Source organism: Laetiporus sulphureus, assembly GCF_001632365.1.
Source record: "Laetiporus sulphureus 93-53 unplaced genomic scaffold LAESUscaffold_29, whole genome shotgun sequence".
NCBI lineage: Eukaryota > Fungi > Basidiomycota > Agaricomycetes > Polyporales > Laetiporaceae > Laetiporus > Laetiporus sulphureus.
Window position 1 is genome coordinate 189,105 of NW_024468538.1, and position 19,889 is coordinate 208,993.

Sequence of the window (19,889 nt, forward strand, 5' to 3'; positions counted from 1 at the left end):
CCGACGGACACGGTATATACTCCCGAACATGGCTCGAATAAAAGAACAACACATTTATGACAAATGTTTAGTTGTAAATACAGCACTTTGTCTAAGATAGATATGAAAGCAGTTACAACCCAACACGTTAAGCCGGTTAGATGATGGTACAGCAGAGAAAAACTACACACGAAGTCATGTCCTTCCAACATACTCTCCATAGAAGCATCCGTTCCCAGTTCACAGCATGCGCAGTTCTGAAGGTTGGATACATTGAAAAGAGTTCCAGAGCTACCGCTCAATCAGATCTAAAATAGCATAGATCGTTGCTCAATGTTCGCGAAGCTGGAGACGCCTATCAAAGATTTTCAGCAGGCTTGGCTGTCAATTAGAGCAATATAAGCTCAAACCGAGAGCGATAGAGTACACAATGAACGTACCTCGAGAGACATTGATATATCTACGATGTCCGGCTCATCGTTCCTACGGTCCGCCACATTTTCGCTTGTGAAGGGCGCATACAAAGGCGGAATAATCGCTTCTCGAGGAGAATACTCAGGCACCGGCTTTGGAAGCGTGCCTGTAGCATCAAAGCTGCTGCGGTAGCATCCGAGACGTAGCTCCTGCGTTAGTTGCTCACGGTCGGCTTTGATCATCCTCCCCAGTCCCAACCGAAGAGCTCACCTCGAAACTGGTGTCACGTAGTCCAGGCGTACAAGTAATGCTCTGGAAGACCTCCGTTTGACGAGGCGGAACCGAAAGGAGGGCATCAGAGTACGAGCGTCGGTACCGTGGCCGAGGCGAGCTTGTCAGTAGGCGGCTGGCAGCCTTGGGTTCGGCCTCAAGTATGGGTATGTCAAGGGGCTCTATCGTCATAGATATGTCCGCGAGTGACTGTTCCATGTCCATATCGCTGAGGTCGGCCAGCGTGAGGTTGCGCACCGGCTCGACGAGACCCAACGAGTGTCCTTCATTGTCAAACTCGAAGTCGACCGAGTACATTGAAAGATCATGATCTTCCAGCGTTGACGTCGGGAAACACGCAGTAGGATGGATATTAGCGAGCATTGTGGTCATGTCTGAGCAAGGAGAGCGGCCGATAATGGGGTATAGTTGACCTTCTTGGTTCACATGGAGGTACAAGCGCTGCCGTCGCTGCCGATCGGTGGTTAATCGGTGCCCGATGACTGCAGTTCACACGATCTATTCTCAGCCACAGCCAGATGCGCCTGCCTTTCCGAGCCAAATGATATATTCATCTGTCTTCGCATTATAAAAGAGCAGAGCACGTTTCAACAACAGTATTCCGCGCACAAACTCAACGTCGGGTCAAGGAGTACAGTTGGATAAATGAACACGTCCGCCTTGGAGTACGTCTTCTCGCTATCCAGGAAGAATCCAACGCATCACTTGATTCACTCTCGATGAAGCCCACCCGGAATACGGGATCGATCATTATGATGTCGTTCGACATGGCATTTGGAGTGTTCGACGCGATATCTATTGTCCGACCATATGGCCGTCGAGAAAGACGCCGCATCGGTTTTCAGCATATGGCTGGCTGATAATTTGATTGTGAGTACAAACGTCTCGGCGGAAAGACCGTCTTTAATCAGACTCAATAGGTATACCGTGTTTACGTTGTCTTGGGTCTAGATTGTCGGCTCTACTGTTCTTCCATTCTCGCTATTTCTAGCAGATATATGTTTGTCTCATTGCTCCACTGAGACCATAAATTCTGACCACTCGCAGAGCCGTTGGAATTGCACTACTGATAACCACTGGCAAGCCTGGATAATACTTGGTGCACCAAAATTCGTGGCCTTCAGCAAGTACTGCCTTTCGGTCGATCTCTGTCTCGCTTAACATCAGTTGCCGTCTGTCGATTGCTGTACGTCTCACATATCATCACAAGATGAACCGGGTCTTATCTCCAAACGGTAGAGAGCACTACTCCATCATGGCACTTGTTGCCGAGCCGGCCGCGGTGTACTCAATGAACAGCCTAATATGAATGACAGGAATCTGCCTTTACAGTACCCTTTCGCGGCTTTGTTCTGCACCGCCTCGATGCGTTGCCATCCGTCGTAATACCGGATGTATTTCATGTGCTTCACTAATCTAGACGACTGCACCCGATCTCATCATTTTGTGATTAGCATTGTTGTCGCGAAGTAGTCTCTCGCTGTGTCGGGCATCTCCAAGGAATCAAACACACGGAGGTATCGGTCGGATTCAGAGCGCCTGCATTTTACTGGCCACGCAAGTCATATCCGCCCTCGACTGCTATTACCTCGATAGCAAGTTCTACCCTCGACAAATCCTACGTCTCCTTGGGTAGAGCAGCGGATACACACACAAAGGTATATGCTATGGTGCATAGAGGCGCCGATTGCTGAACTGTAGATTGCTCACTCTCACTCGGACTATTTTAAAGGAAGCCAGACACGAATATCTGGTTGCGGCCAAGGTCCTCCGTTATTCTTCGCCTGGATCGCAGAATGCTGTACATATGGGCATGGATTTTATAATATCTATTTAGAAATGTATCAGATCCAAAAATCTGGTCTAAGACTAGTGAGCTATACTCTAGGAATCAAATATACGTTGCCAGTGTAACTCCGGGTTAGCCAACTGTTACCATGCAAAAGCCTTAATACCGGGTGGAGAAAAGATCACAAACTGGGGTCTTTTTAGAGATATAGCTCGATATGGGATTCGCGGAGAGCTGCTTATTTCAACGCCAGACTGGAAATAAATTGGCGGTCGCGTGTTCGATCTTCTGAGGGATGAATATTAATGGTGGATCTATGGCATGAGGGTGGCATTAGTCCATAAAATTTGGCTACTGTGAAATTCCGAGCGGTTGTTCCGCACGTTAAGTTCTCCGAAGCGTGAAGCTACTAGTCCGCTTTTTCGAGGATGTGGCAGGCAGTGATCGGAATTGCAATTGCAGAGGCTTATAGCTTCTGATCCTAACAAGGACAAACAAACGAGCGTGGCCACAACGTGAACCAAGTCCGCTATCATGCATCGCTTCGTGGTAGAGCTCATAGCGAGCTCATTCTCCTTTTCTTCCTTTCCCTCATCCTCTGCATTCAAGGAGAAAAGTTCTTGGCACGCGATATACCATCTATCTGCATAGGTACTTGTCCGTCGCACATCCAATGTTTTCGCTGGGAAACACACAGAACGCGTCTGGCGGTGGCGCGTTTGGGACTGCAGGACAACAGCAACCTGGTGCTTCCAGCAGCAACCTCTTCGGAAGCACATCCCAGCCAGCAGCCGGAGGATCAACTTTGTTTGGGAGCACAACCCAACAAGCGCCTGGTACGGGCGGATCGATCTTCGGCAACGCCCCAGCAGGATCGCAGACAGCGGGAGCCACGGGCGGGGGGATGTTCGGTACTGCGAACACGCAAACTGGTGGAGGCCTATTTGGCAGTACACCAGCCCAGCAGCCAAGCGGTGGTGGCTTGTTCGGAAATACAGGCACACAGCCAGCAGCTGGGAATCCTTTTAGCGTCCAGTCCACGGCGGGAACGACTGCACCGGCTGGCACTTCTCTTTTCGGCAGTGCATCCACGAATACCCCGGGTTCAGGTAGCACTGGAGGCGGTTTGTTTGGCAATGCTGCCACGGGAGGTGGTCTCTTTGGTAGCACGGGAGGGACTAGTACTACTGCGACTGGAGGTGGACCATTCGGCAGCACGGGAGGGATGGGTGCTACAAATGCCGGAAGGGGGCTGTTTGGCAGCACGACGGGCGGGAGCACCACAGGTACGACTGGCGGTCTGTTTGGTAACGCTCCTGGAGGCACGATGACGGGCGCTACGGGAGGAGGGCTTTTCGGAGGCTCGACGACGACTCCCATGAACACAGGAGGAAGCTTGTTCGGTAGCACGACGGCCACACAGCCCAACACAGGCGGTGGTCTTTTTGGAACTGCCAGCAATGTACCGTCAAACACAGGCGGAGGCATGTTCGGAAGTAGCACGGCAGCCCCTTTTAGCTCGGGAACTGGTGGTCTTTTCGGTGGCACTACCAACGCCCCTTCTACCGCAGTTACCGGTGGTCTGTTTGGAGGCGGCACTGCCGCGCCGACTGGATCGATTTTCGGCGGTCAAGCCCAAGCAGGTCTAAGCGCGGGCCAGCCGTCACTGTTTGGCTCGACGGTCGGGCAGCAACAGCAGCCCGGGATGCTCTTCGGCAGCAATCTCGGTCAATCGACGCTGCTCGGTGTGACACAAGGAAACCTGTTTGCATCGCGGCCCGCGTTAGCGCCCGGACAGCAGCAGCAGGACGCTCAATCCCAGTTCCTCGCGCTCACACAGCGAATTGAGGCTATCTATCACGCATGGAATCCGGCCTCACCGCAGTGCCGATTCCAGGTACGTTTCCTAGCAAACTGACTTTGTTTCACCATGGCTGAGAATATATTTTCGCAGCATTACTTCTACAATTTGGTGGATCCCAATCACGTTCACTTGTATGGTAGGCCATCGAATGCAACGAATGATGCATTGTGGCAGAAAGCTGTGCGAGAGAATCCGGACCCGAGTTGGTACGCTCAGATCGATCATTGGTTTCGCGTCTCGCTCTGATAGTGCTCCCCAGCCTGGTACCTGTGATCGCCACGGGCTTCGACGATCTTCAAACCAGGGTGGAGGCGCAGTCGCAACAAGCTGCAGCACATCAAGAGAGATTGAAGGTTCGTTTAATCCGGAGCGAGTTTTTTAACGATTGAGGCTCACCGGTGCTCCAGGAAATACAAACGCGGATAGCGGCTCTGACACAACGACACCAGCTGTCGAACGTGTCCCGTCTGCAGCGCGCTGCGGCGTTGCAGACGCAGCTCACGCATCGCGTGCTCAAGGTCGTGCAGCACCTGCACCTCCTCATACCTTCGTTGCGCTCGTCTGCCATCCGGCCAGAGGAGGAGGCGCTGCGTGCTGTACTGGAGGACATCGACCAGGAGATCCGGAGGCCGGGCGGTACGGGCAGGATGCGCGGCAAGCTCAACGAGTTGTGGGCGCTCGTGGGCGCCGTCACGGCTGCTCGCGAGAGAGATCGTAACGCGGGCGGGGTAGAGTGGGCCGTTGTGGATGACGAGGGCCTGAGTCAGATTGCTCAGGTACGTGTCATGCCCCCCTCTGACGTCTGCTGCTCACGGCTGACATGCGAGTATTGGTGCACAGATCCTATCGGAAGAACAGGCGGGCTTGGCGCATTTGACGAAAGTCCTGCAGAAAGACCTCAAGGATCTTGCTGTGATCCAAGGAACGAGCATAAAAGAAGACTCGGAGTATTCATCGGGCTCGACCTCGACGTTGCGCAGCAGCTCTATATACTGAATCATGGATGAGACTTGCGTGTATTGCTTAACGGTCGAAGTTACCTGATGCTATATACCCAGTGCAGCGGAGAGCCTACGTATACCAGCTCTGCTCACCGTGGATTCTCTGTCAAACAATGAGCGGGTCAGTTGTCGCGGAAGGCCACCTCGTGGGCCTTTACTTTGTACTACTGCTAGACGCGAAGGACACGGCTGTAGTTGGGTTACTACTAACAGTTCGTTGAGCTAGAAAAAAACTGTTTCGGTCATTCAAAAAGGCTTCTCGAACCCTACAGTGTGAGAATATTCCTTGAGCTCGACACGATGAAACGACGTGCGGCATCGAACCTGCACAGGCTATTGGCCGCATATTCTCGATGATACCTACAAGCTATATGTGCTAGAAAAATAGGCTGCCGATGCGTTGAACGGACTGAATCGCATGCGTTCAATGATCACAACTGTTGTAGTACCCATCAACAGTGGGAGCTCAAAATGTAGAACAAGATTGGCTTCTATACATCCCATTCTGGCCGCGTGAGAGCTCACTTCTCATTAGTGCTGCTGAATCCGCGTGGAATTCATGTAAAGGCCTATTGTGTCTCGAATACACCATTTTTTAAATCTCGAACTACCTATTCCAATGATACATTACCTGACTAACGAGGATTCCAGTGCAATACGAACTTCTGGTGCCTAACACGTACAATCTCTCTTCAATTCTACACTTCGAGAATCTCATTCATCGACTCGTCCTGCAAGTCCGTTCGAATCAACCCTCCAGCAAGAGCGTTGACGGCCATCGCCAACGCAACCACGTCCGACGTGTGGAACCGATCGAGGTATATGATGTTCGGGTACGTGTTCGGCGAGCACGCAGGCAGCAATTTCGTATACAACCTCGGCAGCGCCGGCGCCGCGAGCGACAGAATGGTCTCTCCCGCCCCGATCGCCTCCAGCGCGTCCTGCGTGAGTGTCCACGAGAGCAAAAAGTACTGCGAGCCGGGGCTCTGGCGGACGTTCCACATCTTGTCGAGCTGGTCGTGCACCATCTTCTCGAGCTCGTGCGTGTCGCTGTAGCTGTTGTATGCGTCCAGCTGCGCGTAGCGGTACACCCCACGGGACACATATGCTCCCAGCGAGACGCTCTCCTTTGCATCCGGCTCGGCGATCACGACCACTGCCGCGTCGCCGTTCCCGATGAACGCCTCCAGCGGCAAAAGCGTGAGGTCGACGCTGGCCGGATCGGGCGCGACGTACAGACGCTCGAGCCCCATGAGCAGCTCGAGGAACGCGTCCCACTCCTCCTGCGTGAACGAGCGCGAGGCGTCCGTGTTGAGGTCGTGCGAGACGTTGAGCACGACGAGCTCCGCGTTGTCCGCGGTGAAGTCGTTGATCTCCCTGACGATGTCCGCGAACGACTGGCCGGTGCCGCCCATCCAGCCGACGTCCTTCACGTCCGCGTAGTGCCCCGAGACGTACTGGCCGCCGCGGATGACGGGGCGGCAGTCAAAGTAGCGCGCGCCGAGCGCGAGCTGCCCACCGATGGTGTGCACTTGCGTGATCGTGTCTTTGTGCGTGACGAGCGCGCTGTGCGCGCGAAGCGTGCTCATGCCCGAGTCGTGCGTGCCGGGCATGCATAGGTGGCGTAGCGGGCGCGAACCGAGCGTAGACAGGTTGCTCTGCATCCAGTCCATCGGGGGGTTGTTGGACGAGAAGGCGCCGCTCCTGCCTGCGAGGAAGAATGGCATGATCCCTTTGCTGTCCCACGCGAGATCGATCACGCCGTCGACGTCGTTGCCCGTGGTCGCGATGGCCTGCAGCCAAATGCGCAGTTGCTGCTCGATCGCTTGGACTTGGAAGGAGTATGGGGTGCCGACGAGGTTGAAGGTCGCGTAGGCGACGTCGTCGTCCGCACGGTGGAAGAAGCCCTCTTTGAACTCGATAGAGAACGTGGCCGAATTCCCTGGTGCATTCGTACGTGGCTTTCAACGCTTGGACTTGCACGGACGCGAGGCACGGGTGCTCACCTGCGGAGACCACGGTCTGATCACTTACGAAAGGCCACGACTCCATGCCATGCTCGGACACAGAGGATATTGTCCACTCGTAGGGGGTGGCATTGACGAGAAGGAGCGTGCCGCGCTCGGCCATCGCAGAGCACTAGGGGAATTCGAAGCGTGGACTGCAAGTGTTGGAGATGCTGGCGAGCCCGGCTTTTGTAGACGAGCGCATTGAAGATATTAATAGGATTCATCAGCACTGAATGCATGATCTTCTGGCCATGAGGCACTATCTGATATGAGCCTGGCAGCAGGAGGAGCACCACACCTTGCGGGGACATGGCCATCACATTTGAATCGGCCGGCCGGGTCCTCTTGTTTCCCATGACGATGAGTCCGGACACATGTATCAAAGGCAGCGTTCTCCTGCATGTTCTACACGTTCGGGGCTCGTTATGAAGATTCGGTCGAGAGGTCTTTTGGATCCCAAGCGGTCGGTTTGCAGTACCTGTCGGCATCGACCCGCTTTGGCGCTCGAGAGTTAGCAGAAATCTCCACCATCATGGTTGCTTGTTATGCACGTCAGCGAGTGACCTCTACAACTCTGTACAACTCTGTCGGCCATAAGAAATGTGACTCTTCATAATCTTCTTGACCAAATTGACCCGTGCCTATTCACAAGAACGATTGGTGATTTGAGCGGCGCGTGCATCGTCCTTTGAACAGCAATATTGAGGCCAATGCTATTATCTGGGCACTCATACACGGGTGCTCAAAAATACCGGTTCGTTCAAGCCCTCGAGAACGGAAGACTTCGGATTTGCTACTAAAGCGGTTTTGTTTATCGTTGTTAGGATCGAAGGCTAATAGCCTCTGCCACTCGCGTCAACATTTTCAGCACCATGTACATGAATCATTCGCTACAGGGATAGAGGACTTGTTTTCGGCGTAGACTCGCTTGTCAATACTAGCCATGATGCAAGGCGTCTATCAGGTATATCTATGCAAAATCGATTACTTGCTTTCGAGCCACTAGATACCTACGTTTTCTAGCAGGGTAGGAGAGGCGGTGTGTGGAACAAAATTAAGCACTTATGCCTCGCAGTCCGATGTCAGCACCAGCTCATGAGCTCTTGCAGCGCCCGCTATATTTTCATGATTTCTAAGCCAGCGAAGCAGCACGAACGACCAGGAAGCAACGCTATCCGCGACTCTCCTATGTAGTCCTACGCAGATCCTCCTTTGTTTTTCCCAACCCGCCGTTCTTCTTCGGACCACTGAACCAACCATCTCAAGTCCAGACTCCTTCCCTCCGCTCTCATGCCGAGGCCGCTCTCATGCCGCGCCAACCCCTCGCATCCGCGCCCCGCGGCCGCCACGCCGCTGGGTCGCACCTTCCGTCCCTCCTTTCGAGATCTCGAAGGATGCCGTGTATAGCATCCGGGCCTTCCTTGCGCCGCCTACCTGCCGGGCGCACACCGCCCTCCATATATTTCGCCCACGCACGCCCGAAAGTTTCTCTGCCCTCCGCCGCCTCGCCGTCTGTGTTCATTCAACCGCTCGTGACCGCCGCTCGTGGTTGTTTTTCTTTTTTTTGTATTCTCTTGGTTGCCGTCGTGGTGGATCTGGCTCGTTAAGCGCCTGATCTGGCGCGCCGGTGGCTGCGATGGCATTGGACGCTGGAGCTCACCCGCTAGGCTGTACACTTGATCTGCAACGTCATCAATTCGTCGTCTCGAGTTGACTCAATAGCACTTGGTATCGCTCTACTCGTTTGTGCTGTCTTTGCTCGTGATATCCAACGTTCTGTGTATCAGAGTCAACCATCCATCACCTTTTCTTGGAGCTGAATTTGTCTAGGGAGGCAGCATGGGTGAGGCGTACAGCCGGTCCCGAGGCACTAGTCGCGTCAGGAGAAGCAACGTGCAACGTACGTGGTTTATTTTCGGTAAGTTGCATCGTATGTCTGCCCAGATGGCATGCCGTCACCAATATATACGACACGTTCCCCACGACCACCCCCCTGCTCACCCCTGTCTCCTCCACATCCTCATCCGTCTCAACATAAACCATCTCCGTAGACTTTACCGAGATATCCCCGCATCCCTCACAAAGCCCAGCCGCATCAGTCTGCATCCAGGCCGTGGCTATCATATAGTTTAACCTACACACGAGAAACGGCATGCACTCCGACATCATCAGTATGACAGCGCAAAACACACATCAACGGCCCGGTCACCGCAAAACTCGGACTCGACATACCCGGACTGCATGCAACGGACTAACGAAGTAAAGAAGGTATCCGATAGTCTACCTATACCCGCGGTTCGCCCAACTATAACAGGCCACCTCCATCGCTCCCCTCATCTCCGGCTCTCTGCTTGCGCTTTCCCTTGCTCGTACTCGGGCTGACACTGGCGGCGTGGTAAATCGCAGCGGCCGCCGTCGACACGGGCGACGCAGACATGGTCAGCGAGCCACCAAAGACCTCCTCAGCTCCAGCCGTCGCCGCCGCCAGCTCGGCCTCCCTCCGCCTGTCGGCTTCGATCTCGCTCTTCTTCCGCCTCCTGCGCTCGTTCTCGCGGAGATTCAGTCGGACACCGAAGAACGATATGTGCTGCAGAACAACGATCAGAAGCTCGACCATTACTAAGCAACCAGTGCGGCGAACCTTCGTTAGATCAGTCGAAGCGCGTAGCCCTGGGAATTCCTTCGTCGAGTATATTTTGAACGGCCCGCCGTAGCATTCAGCCAAAATCGGTATCTCGGTTGGCCCGCATGCCTTGGAGTATATGTTGAAGACCCGATACCGCAGGAGAAACGTCCCCTCGTTCTTCACCGCAAGGTCCTACAAGCATGCCACAGCACGCCAAGACCATGGTTAGCACTAAGTCCTTCGAGCAGCCCAGAACAGCACAGCGTGCGAAGAAGCCAGGAAGCAGCGCCGCACACTGATGACGAGACGAGCAAGAGCAAAAGACAGATACGGACAGAGAACACGAACATCAGCGCCTTCTTCCCCTTGAACTCCACTACCGCCGACTGGACAAACGTCGCGCCCACGAGCGCGGTCGTGCACTTTGAGCTTTCTCGTATAGCAAAATCGCCCATATACGCAATGATATCCGGGTCCGGTGGTGCAGGTGGTCGGTATTCTTGGTATTGCGGGTATGGCTGGTGATGCCGCGTCGGTGCATACTGGTTACTCCCCGACGATCCGGGTATCTGCAGCGGCAATGGTGGCAGCGAAGGCGCAGGGACTGAATATGTGTGTGCTAAGGACGACGTTGGGAGCATCGCGATCGGGTACAGTGTGGCGGTAGGTATCCCGCTCGGCGGGGGTAGTGACGTTGGCATGGTATAGTGCGCGTGCGACATTGAAGATGGTAATAGTGGCGGCACTGCGTATGCGTTCACTAACGAGTAGCCTGATTGATATGGATCTGGTCCGTGGATATAAAGTTTTGACCCCGAAGCAACCGACATTGATGCATGGGCTGACTCAGCAAACGAGCTGGGTGGTAGTTCGTGATGTGCCGTGCTCTCCTCTGTCTCGTCCTCTTCATCCTCGTCGTCTCCCGGAATAGGGAACAGGTCTACATGACAAAGCGCACCAAAGTTTTTGATCTCACTGTTGTCAATCGGTCAGAATCACGAGGCAGCATCGAAAACTTCGCAGCATGCATGTATACGTACTCGTAGTCGTCAATCTCGCGCTCCGTTTGCCGTGAAGTGCCCACATTGAACACGTCAAAGAGCCGAAATTGCACGACGGGCGGCGGATCAAGGGGCCGTCGGTCCTTCCGTGCGTACCTGAATGGCCGGAAAGGTGGTCAGAAAAGGAAACTCGCACACCTGGGATAGCTGCTCTCACGCACTTGCGACCTAAATCCGCTTTCTGCAACTCCTCCAATTCCGCGCGCAGGGTTCGGCCGGCATACTGGCCGGCTGTGAAACTTATTGGGTCGCCAATAGGGGAGGGCCCCGCGCGGCGGGCTTGCTAGACGCCGATCAGTTGAGCGGAGTAAACGGGCGATGGCAACCAATGCATACCTGGTAGTCTGAGGACATGGAGGTGGTGCTTGTGATAGTCGTGAGCTGTAGATCGTGTCTGTGCAGGCACGGAAGGCATACGAAGGTCAGCTGCATATGTCTGGCATGATGGCAGAGACGGTGTCAAGGAAGTTCACCTGAGTTCCTCCTGGCTATGTACCGGGACGAAGGCGCGACGGTCTGAGGGTGAGAACATGTGGAGCGCCAGATCATTAATACAGTGATCTGAGTCGCAATTGGAGCTCCGGCGGAAGAGCGGCTTACTCATCAGACCTCTCCAGTGCTCAAGTTCAGGCTCCGACATGCCGCACTAACGGAGCTCAATCTGAGCCTGAACGTGCTTTCCGCTCTGCCCCGTCAGATTGTTTACCCCTGCAATCGGGACGATTTACTGTTGTTCGCTCCGTCCTGCGCGAGGGACCGGAAGTGCCAATCGGGGTAAAGCAGCGGTTGCGGGGATCCGACCGGCATTCTAGGCTTGTGCTTGGCTTGGATCAATGCCGATGAAGTCCACAACTTCCTGGACCCCGGTTCTTCGCTGTGAGCCTACCAGACGACTACGAGGTCAGATATTGATCATTTCGGATCAGTCTATGTGTGTCCTGACGCGATCACTTACTATGATGATATCCCGAGCACTTCAAATCGCTAAACTCAGAGGGAGATGTAGCATCCCTCCGACTCGCGTTGCGGAACCTTCTTGCACACGATGTTTCCATAGATATCGTCGATTGTCGAGGATGCAGAAGACTGGACTATATCGAAGATGTGAGAAGGAAACACCGGATGGAAAAGACCGTGGCGCTCAGAATGTTCTGGCATAGTGGCTGATGCGGCGCCCGTACCACTCACCCGCGGCGCAGTCCAGGCCTCAACAGGCGAGCATCTGAACAACACCCTTGGTTAGCGGCGCGGACGTGTCGTCGCAGAATGTTGACCAGGATTCAAGCGACTCGTCCGATGGCCCTGTGCACGAGCCCACGAGTTTGCACAACATCGCGACAAGGTGAGTCTCCAACAGCCGTCCGCGTACGTATGTCAGCTTCATCGGGAGCCTGAGCACTGCGAGGGCACCAACGATGAACGATTTATATATATGGCCTTTCGTAGTTGAGTGTGTGATACGATATGTCACGAAGTGGGTCACGCGCGGAGACTTGACTGTCGACAGGGTAGCTGATTGGCGCGTGCCCAGATCGTTGAGCGCAGTCGACCCGCGGATTAGTTCTGCCACCAGGAGAATGCTACTATGCTTTCCGAATGGTCATGGATGGTGTAGTGCTTGCCGATATGGAGCTCTGTAGTGCTCTCGTTCCCTCTTCACTTGCATTTGCAGCGGACTCAGCGCTCCGCGGGTACCCACGCAGTGATAGTCCTGGAGCAGTCGAACAGTATATATTGAGATATTCCGAGTCATGGAAAACATATTCACTAACCATTCTATTCTCGTTTACTTGTTTCGAAAGTGATGCTCCCATTTGCCGCACGACTCGCTTCACTCGACCACTATTAGTGCGCAGAAGGAAGAACAGGGCTGGGGGAAGGATCAGGAGGGGCCCATCTTATGTTGCCTTGACGTTATATACAAAGGAGATTGACAAGCGTGGGATTGAGTGGAGTGAGACACGGTCAAGACAAGTGAGTGAAGTTGAAATAGAAGCAATGAGTTACGTATACCAAGTTTTGGGGTGCGACTATCTGGTATAAAATCATGTTTAGCACCGTTTGTTTGCGTGAGGGTATGGGCCGGAGTGTTAATCGCATCTACTTTCTGCTAAGCTCAATACGTTGTGATGTGATGCGATCCATTTGAAAAGTAATGTACTACCGTTGTTGACAAGGGGGAGGACATTATACGGAGCGATTGGACATTTACGCAAGCATTAGACTAAGATAGCCCGGTATTACGTATATGCAGCGATGAATATCGAAGGGGGACTGGTCTTGCTGGCAGAACAAAATGCTCATTTGAGATTCGTCCGTTGCAGATGCGACGTGACACACTGAATGAGCTTAACTTCGGATGACATCAGACGCAGAGTGTGGCAATATGCTGCCCGGTAAGCCATTGGGGCGGCTTGCATGCCGGGGGAACATTTCACATTATGAATAATTTATTTTACGTCTGGCCGCCTCCTATATCGGATCATTATCTTCATGTAGTTTCAGATGTTACAAAGCACACGAATTCCCACGTCCAAAACACAACAGTCAAGTCGCACTGGCGGATCAAGACCTGCGGACACGGACAGATCGTGATAAGCTTACAGTTACCGCAGAGCCCAGCAGAGTGACAGTTCACGCTGAGCGGAATCTGGCTGGAGGAATGCGGGTAAGGAGACAGCGCAAGAAAAAGGGCACTCAGCGGTGTCGCATAGAAACCGACGAGCAGTGGTGCGCTCAGCCAAATTGCCGGAATTTGCGAGGTCTTCGGAGCTTATGGCGGAGGCGGGAGCTGATGAGATCTTGTAATCTCCGTGAGCATCATGACGACAGAAACAAGTACATACAATGATATCGATCAGCCACGTTGCCCCTTTTCATTCATTGAGTTGGTGCATGGGTTGTGCATTGTGCAAAATTGATGGTGGCGGCGTGGCATGATAAAAATTATGCCAGACGTGTTTCTTCGTTGGCAGTGGACCACTGGTATCACAACTGACACAATACAGCACCTACCGAGGAGCAATAAATGAAAACATCTACAGGAAGATTCGAACGAGCAAGTCAGTCATGTCACACTAGACGAGATGATGATAATGCTTGACCAACATTACAATTTTGTTAAACCTTCAGCTTCAGCCTGGGTCTCTGGCACGTCCTGGCCCATTGATGAAATTCTGAAAACTGGAGATGCATACACACATGCTAGTCTGTCAACATCCTCCGGCGCCAATCTGAACATCTCGTTAGAAACGTGACCCCGGAAGACTCCGAGCGCTCATAGAGACACAGGTACTACGTTCGTTATTGCAACTCCCCTCCCCTTCAACGGTTCGGCCATTGGTTGTGATGATGATGCATCGGATGTCGACAACATTCGCGACATCTTAATTATATTCGATATATTTCCCAGAAGTTAACAGCTCGCTCGTAATCTTGGATCGCGAGCCTCTGGTCGGAGCTGCTTCAAGTTGTGTCTGCCGCTTTTTCTCAGATGCTGCATTGGAGGCGTTACGAAGGGAACTTGATAAGATGCGCTATATTGTAGGCACGATTCCAACGATCCAGAACAGCCTAACCTCAAGTTAAATTGGTTACGATCAATCCGTGCGTCATGAGTCAGTGACGTTCTTAACGAATCGACACTCGTCCACGCATGCCAATATCGTCACTTTCCACGCAGTCCGTGCAGATCATATCATTCCCGGAAAATGTGTGAGGGCTCCTCCTACGTTCGGCGCATCCACGAGGTCTATGTCCAGTCCAGCGATGATCGCGTCCTCATGTCCGTCATAGCCCGTTCCTATAGTGACCGACCTTGCTTTGCAAATTAGACTTGTTGTCGCAATGGCAAAATGTACAAGAGCTTTCCGACAATCATGACTCCCACCATACACACCATGAGACTGGAACGAATGACAAAGTCGGCGCAGATGCGCCATCCACTGACATGCATGATTTAGAAAAGGTTTACACACGGCGTTTCGCTATGTTTCACCGCTCAAGACTCACGATTCTATGGTGCCTGTCGTAATGCGCAGACTCTAATGGCTATTGGCGAGTGTCGCAATCTTCGCCGTCTTGCCGTCAACTGTGCCTCGAAAGGCGCTGGCGAATAGCCGATGCTACTTTGTCGCTGGAGCCTCTTCAAGCTCTTATTATCCGGAAAATATCCTACAACAAGTATAGGTTCTTTTGCGAAGGATTTCCACGCTTGCAGGCACATTCAGAGTAGAGCGAAAGCTGTCCTACGTCGACTATTTCCTGGATGCTGCCGACTCTCGTGAGGTCAACGTAAGATATCATCATCAGCCGCCCCGCACGTCATCTAATGTTCATTGGAGATCCAATCGGCACCGCCAGGTGTTGGGGCAAGGAAGGAGGGCATATTACCAAGTATCTCGTGATAGGTACTACGAGAGCTGTCGGTCTTTCATATTTATCTTAGGCGTTCTGCTTGCAGTCGACCACTCTTGCGGTATGGGCCCCCCGCAGCAGGCCATTGCGGGCGTTATGCGCTCAGTCTTACTCGCTGCCTTCGCTCTTGGCTATCAAACATGTTCCAACCTCACTTTCAATGAAACCTCCACATGAAACGCGGCACAGCACCGATGAAATCGCGTTTAAATGCCATAGAAATATACTTCAATAACGCAACAAGGCCTCACAAGATAAGAATACACCGACCAGTCGACTGTATAGTATCCACAAGACACGGGCATGAGAGATTTGGTTCTATCGCAGGTCGTGCAGAAATTGATTAGTGCGGACATAAGCTCGAGTAAGCTGAACACCACTGCGCACATTGCTGATATGGATGGTACGCCTGCGCAGCTCACCACGACAGCGCGAACACAGCCTGCTTGTCCGACGGCGGTTTGAGAGCACACTTCGGCGGTCCCAAGCTAGTGCTAGTGGACTTGGCGGTAGATGTAGCAGAAGGTACGCTCGTAGTCGTCGCCACCGACGTCTTCGAAGGCACTCCAGAGCTGCCTGATACCGACGCGGTCGTTTTTCCAAGCGCTCTGCAGAAGGTATCAGTATGGGAACGATATGAGTTGCGACAACAATGGACGACGCACGGGCAGAAAGTCAGTGTATAATCGGCATTCAGCGATGCATCGCACGTCCAGAGTGCAGTGCCGCTCGACTCGTCGTACGCGTACGCATATGCATCCGGACAGTTGTCCTCTGCTCGACACGGTCAGGATGATCGGAATGTGTGGCCGGGCGTGCTTACTAAAGAAGCTGTAGTATGATACCCCGGATGAGGGGCACGTAGCAGCCGTGCCATAGCTGCCAGTACAGCAGTCCGGAGAGTTTGCTGCAATGCAGTGCATGAGTGCAATTTATTATGAACAATCGGAGTAGTATGCACACCGTAGTCGCCACCCACATTGGCATCGCACGCGCTTTTACATCCCAGGACGCCACCAGTGGAGTTCGTCGGACCCACGAGCGCGCTCGGACCTGCACATAAATCGGATGAACAGGGAAAGAAGGGCCACAATCACTGTTGTACGCACAAGTAGCGTCCAGATCAACCTTACAGCTGGCTTCGGAACAGCCCACGTTGTTCGTGATTGCCAAAGGTAGATTAAAGCCGTCGACGAGAGACACTGTGGCGATAGTGAGATACACTAGGCTAGCGTGCAGATGTCGCCCGTACCGTCATAATAGTCCACACTGCCTGCCGAGAGCGTCCACTCTGCCAGAGTCGCCGGGGTCGATCCCTGCAGGTACCCATGCGGCGCGTCAGTGACTTCCGAATTGACGATGTGGCCTAACGTACCGGGGCAACACACTGCAAGCCACCACTACATGACGCGGAGACACACGTCCCAGTAGTGGTGCTCTCTGTGAAGTTGCAATCGCTCCTGCCCTGTATTGCCAGACGTATCTGCCTCTGTAAAGCTGCCCGTCCATCCCAACGCGCCACTCACCCATATTCGACCGGACGACCAGTCGTCCGGAACGGTGAAGCTCACTGATGATCCCGCAGCCGCTTTCCATCTTTTCGGTGAACGGTCATGTTCAGGCACACAGGCAAAAATAGAGCATGAGAAGAATTCTTACCCTGTGTCATAATCGGGCTTATCCGATCCAGACCCAGTATAAATCTAGCCAGGCAGATGCGCTTCGGGTCAGACCACCTGCAGACCTATTTGACACTTACTGCCGGCCTGCAAACATTGCGAAATCAGACATTCCTTACTCGATCGAACGCCACAAACGACGGACGCACCAGATCGTGAACGAGCAGTTGTTGATGACAGTAAACGTCCTCGCTGTCGCCTGCGACACGAGCCACAAAATGCAAAAGATGCAAGCTATTCCCATCTTGGTCAAGTGCGAGAAGAGCCTGTCAGTTGGGACAAGAAAGAGGACGTGGATGCGCGAAGACAAGATACGCGAGACAATAACGGGACCGCTCTATATATGCTCTGCACCTTCCCGAGCGGAAAAATGGATCATCCCGAAGGTGGAGATGAAATGCCTCGAGCTGATCGTACTAACGCATGCCTCCGCGAGCGCGTCTCATGGCACGTCACGTGTCGGCCTGGTTGCCTCGACTTTTGAATCCAAGAGGGTCGGATGAATGAAAAGTACAAATATAAATATATGCAAGTCAGAAGTTGACAGTGTCATTGGTATGCCGGGTGGTGGCGATACCCACTCGTGAGTTGCCTATGTCGTACACCATATAGAAGCGTTGAAGCCATGTCATGCCGTTGATAAAGTCTATGCCACTGCCAGAAGGTGAGCCGTTGTCCGATACCACAAGGTATATAACATCTGCGTCTCCGCCTATCTCGGAATTCAGCTGTAGGAAAGCTTGTCAGTGCCTCGTAGCCGGAGCTACAGATACTCGAAAACTTACTGATCGAGGCCATATTTGTGCATCACGGGTGAATTCATATTTTATCTGCTCCATAGCGGTACTCAAGACCCATTAGCTATTGAATACCTAGAACTACTCACACCATTGATGTTGAAATACATGCTTTTCAGTTGCGAATATTGCTCGCGCGTGATCTTGAGCATTTCTACGTTGTTGTCCATCTCGGCACCTGTGAGCGATTTGTACTCGTTGAATGCATCTGAACACGCATCCCATTATCATCTCAGCCAGCAAGGCACCTCAACAAGGCTCACCGGTTGCGAGCAAGATCAGGGTTGTCCCCGTATCTATGATGCCAGACGTTTCCTCAAGGATCACTGTATCGCCATATGCTACAGACTGGTCGACTCCGACGAACTTATTGGCCGGTTCATGTGAAGTAATCGGCCTAGCTCAACAGTGAGTACAACTGCCGTTGCTGAGAGACACTGACTCACACATAATTGATCGTGCCGGTGTATTTCGTCGAATCAATACCGCCAAAGGTGAGTTCTCTATTCTCCTCGGGCGCCGACACTGCAGGCGCGAACGATATTCCGACTCCGTAGAAGGCCAAAAGGCCTTGCAACCATGCGTTGTCTGTGACGGTCGGGATGCATTCGTCGATGCATGGGAAGAGGGTTCCTATGATTGAACGCCCGTCACCCGATGCAATGCATAATAAGTTTAACGAGACCAACATACCACAAGTCAGGTCTATTGGCCCAATGCTGAGTGGACCATTATTAGAGGTCGTAAGTATTACTCCACGATCAACTTACCCTAGGATACCGTCGACGTCGTCGAACCCTTGCGAAAATATAGCGACGCCAATGGATTGGTTGTCAATTGTCAGCCCCGGAGCTAGCGTGACTCGGTCTTTGACTTCGACGCCTGCGCAAGACATCGGCATATCAGTGTCCGCATCCTCTCATACATACTACGGTGCGTCGGACGCACCTTGGAACGAGCCCGAACCGTATTCGACGGACTGCATGATGCCGTCGTCATAAACAGCCACCGTCGCAATGTAGCTCAATTGGACTCACCACCGGGTTAAGCGTCGGCACGGTGGTTCGGCTTGGAACGAACTGCTTGCCTGCGCCGACCCATGTGTTCGAGCTACCGGTATCGATTAGGAGCTCATCTGTGAAGATGCAATAAGCAACATTCTTCCACATTCTTCAAGCATAGATGATATGAATGCTTAAAAACGTACAAGTCGTAGGCGGGTCTCCGATTTCGACCTGCAATATTGATCGCATGATGTATCTGTCAAATCTCGCATCCAAATTAGAAGAAGATTCTTACTTTTACCACGTAACTGACAACCTGGGAAGAAGCGGAAATGTCGAAAATCCCCTGCTCATTCTGGCCACCAAGATCACGCGTCCGTAGAGTCTGAGCACGCAGCTGGTCGAACCTCGCTACACTGGCATTGCTTGGGTTGTTAACCTTGCGGGTGAAGGGAAGTGGGAACAAAGGAGTGTCCGAGGCGTCGGCAGACGGAATATCAGAGAGTTCGATGGGATCGATGAGGGGTAACGCTGTTGCGGCGAGCAGGTATAGGCCGAGGGGTATGAGGGACAGAAAATCGGGAAGCATCTTGGGCGCGGGAGGATGGAGAGAATGCACAAGAAAGAATATATTCGGAGCTCTTATATATGGCCATCGAAGAGGCTGACCGTCATTATCACCAGAGCTCGGCAGCCGCTTCATTCCCGATGTAGAGAATGCCAGCCTCAGCGGCTTGCAGAAACATTATTTTGCATCAAGATTCTTGTAATGCGGTCACTGAGGTTGATACTTCGGTGTGGAAGGAAGAATATGTGCTGTCCACATGTCGGAAGGAAGACTCGATGAACGATGCTCAGGAAGTATTTTGCGGCGACAAGATCGCAGAAGCCATTCCGTAGGATAGTAGTGATGTCCATCTTCAATATTCAATATCCAACATCCAGCACCAGCGTCGTTA

At 52.8% G+C, this 19,889-nt stretch overlaps 7 protein-coding genes across 7 annotated transcripts; 2 read left to right on the top strand and 5 right to left on the bottom strand.

Annotated features, from left to right (window-relative positions):
- Positions 1 to 19: 19 nt before the first annotated feature.
- On the bottom strand, positions 20 to 1,116 carry LAESUDRAFT_813812 (uncharacterized protein). The gene is made up of 3 exons (XM_040914525.1): positions 664 to 1,116; positions 420 to 602; positions 20 to 360 (listed from the first exon to the last, which is right to left on the bottom strand). The coding sequence occupies exons 1-3, from the start codon at positions 1,054 to 1,056 to the stop codon at positions 310 to 312; spliced, it is 627 nt and encodes a 208-aa protein (XP_040762672.1). The 5' UTR covers positions 1,057 to 1,116; the 3' UTR covers positions 20 to 309.
- A 138-nt stretch (positions 1,117 to 1,254) lies between these two features.
- LAESUDRAFT_727504 (uncharacterized protein) lies at positions 1,255 to 2,051 on the top strand. Its single transcript, XM_040909234.1, has 4 exons — positions 1,255 to 1,349; positions 1,410 to 1,554; positions 1,605 to 1,870; positions 1,924 to 2,051. Exons 2-3 carry the CDS (start codon positions 1,495 to 1,497, stop codon positions 1,704 to 1,706), a joined length of 162 nt encoding a protein of 53 aa, XP_040762673.1. The 5' UTR covers positions 1,255 to 1,349; positions 1,410 to 1,494; the 3' UTR covers positions 1,707 to 1,870; positions 1,924 to 2,051.
- Positions 2,052 to 2,987: 936 nt separating this feature from the next.
- Positions 2,988 to 5,605, top strand: LAESUDRAFT_682065 (uncharacterized protein). Its single transcript, XM_040905779.1, has 5 exons — positions 2,988 to 4,370; positions 4,428 to 4,543; positions 4,597 to 4,690; positions 4,745 to 5,113; positions 5,178 to 5,605. The coding sequence occupies exons 1-5, from the start codon at positions 3,147 to 3,149 to the stop codon at positions 5,331 to 5,333; spliced, it is 1,959 nt and encodes a 652-aa protein (XP_040762674.1). The 5' UTR covers positions 2,988 to 3,146; the 3' UTR covers positions 5,334 to 5,605.
- Positions 5,606 to 5,877: 272 nt separating this feature from the next.
- Positions 5,878 to 7,652, bottom strand: LAESUDRAFT_813814 (PLC-like phosphodiesterase). The gene is made up of 2 exons (XM_040914526.1): positions 7,345 to 7,652; positions 5,878 to 7,280 (listed from the first exon to the last, which is right to left on the bottom strand). The coding sequence occupies exons 1-2, from the start codon at positions 7,466 to 7,468 to the stop codon at positions 6,037 to 6,039; spliced, it is 1,368 nt and encodes a 455-aa protein (XP_040762675.1). The 5' UTR covers positions 7,469 to 7,652; the 3' UTR covers positions 5,878 to 6,036.
- A 1,633-nt stretch (positions 7,653 to 9,285) lies between these two features.
- LAESUDRAFT_727507 (uncharacterized protein) lies at positions 9,286 to 11,542 on the bottom strand. The gene is made up of 7 exons (XM_040909235.1): positions 11,508 to 11,542; positions 11,371 to 11,428; positions 11,196 to 11,317; positions 11,014 to 11,130; positions 10,309 to 10,948; positions 9,989 to 10,165; positions 9,286 to 9,934 (listed from the first exon to the last, which is right to left on the bottom strand). The coding sequence occupies exons 2-7, from the start codon at positions 11,386 to 11,388 to the stop codon at positions 9,653 to 9,655; spliced, it is 1,356 nt and encodes a 451-aa protein (XP_040762676.1). The 5' UTR covers positions 11,389 to 11,428; positions 11,508 to 11,542; the 3' UTR covers positions 9,286 to 9,652.
- Positions 11,543 to 15,579: 4,037 nt separating this feature from the next.
- LAESUDRAFT_247627 (thaumatin-like protein) lies at positions 15,580 to 17,736 on the bottom strand. Its single transcript, XM_040901731.1, has 12 exons — positions 17,279 to 17,736; positions 17,210 to 17,216; positions 17,110 to 17,153; positions 16,977 to 17,046; positions 16,826 to 16,915; positions 16,703 to 16,766; positions 16,560 to 16,652; positions 16,414 to 16,503; positions 16,274 to 16,357; positions 16,116 to 16,224; positions 15,838 to 16,058; positions 15,580 to 15,768 (listed from the first exon to the last, which is right to left on the bottom strand). Exons 1-11 carry the CDS (start codon positions 17,371 to 17,373, stop codon positions 15,869 to 15,871), a joined length of 936 nt encoding a protein of 311 aa, XP_040762677.1. The 5' UTR covers positions 17,374 to 17,736; the 3' UTR covers positions 15,580 to 15,768; positions 15,838 to 15,868.
- Positions 17,663 to 19,519, bottom strand: LAESUDRAFT_656940 (aspartic peptidase A1; the record flags this gene model as incomplete). The annotated part of the gene is made up of 11 exons (XM_040904649.1): positions 17,663 to 17,857; positions 17,915 to 17,959; positions 18,016 to 18,134; positions 18,190 to 18,323; positions 18,373 to 18,559; positions 18,620 to 18,645; positions 18,697 to 18,808; positions 18,875 to 18,905; positions 18,964 to 19,061; positions 19,134 to 19,161; positions 19,226 to 19,519. The coding sequence occupies 11 exons, from the start codon at positions 19,517 to 19,519 to the stop codon at positions 17,663 to 17,665; spliced, it is 1,269 nt and encodes a 422-aa protein (XP_040762678.1).
- Between the last annotated feature and the right edge of the window lie 370 nt (positions 19,520 to 19,889).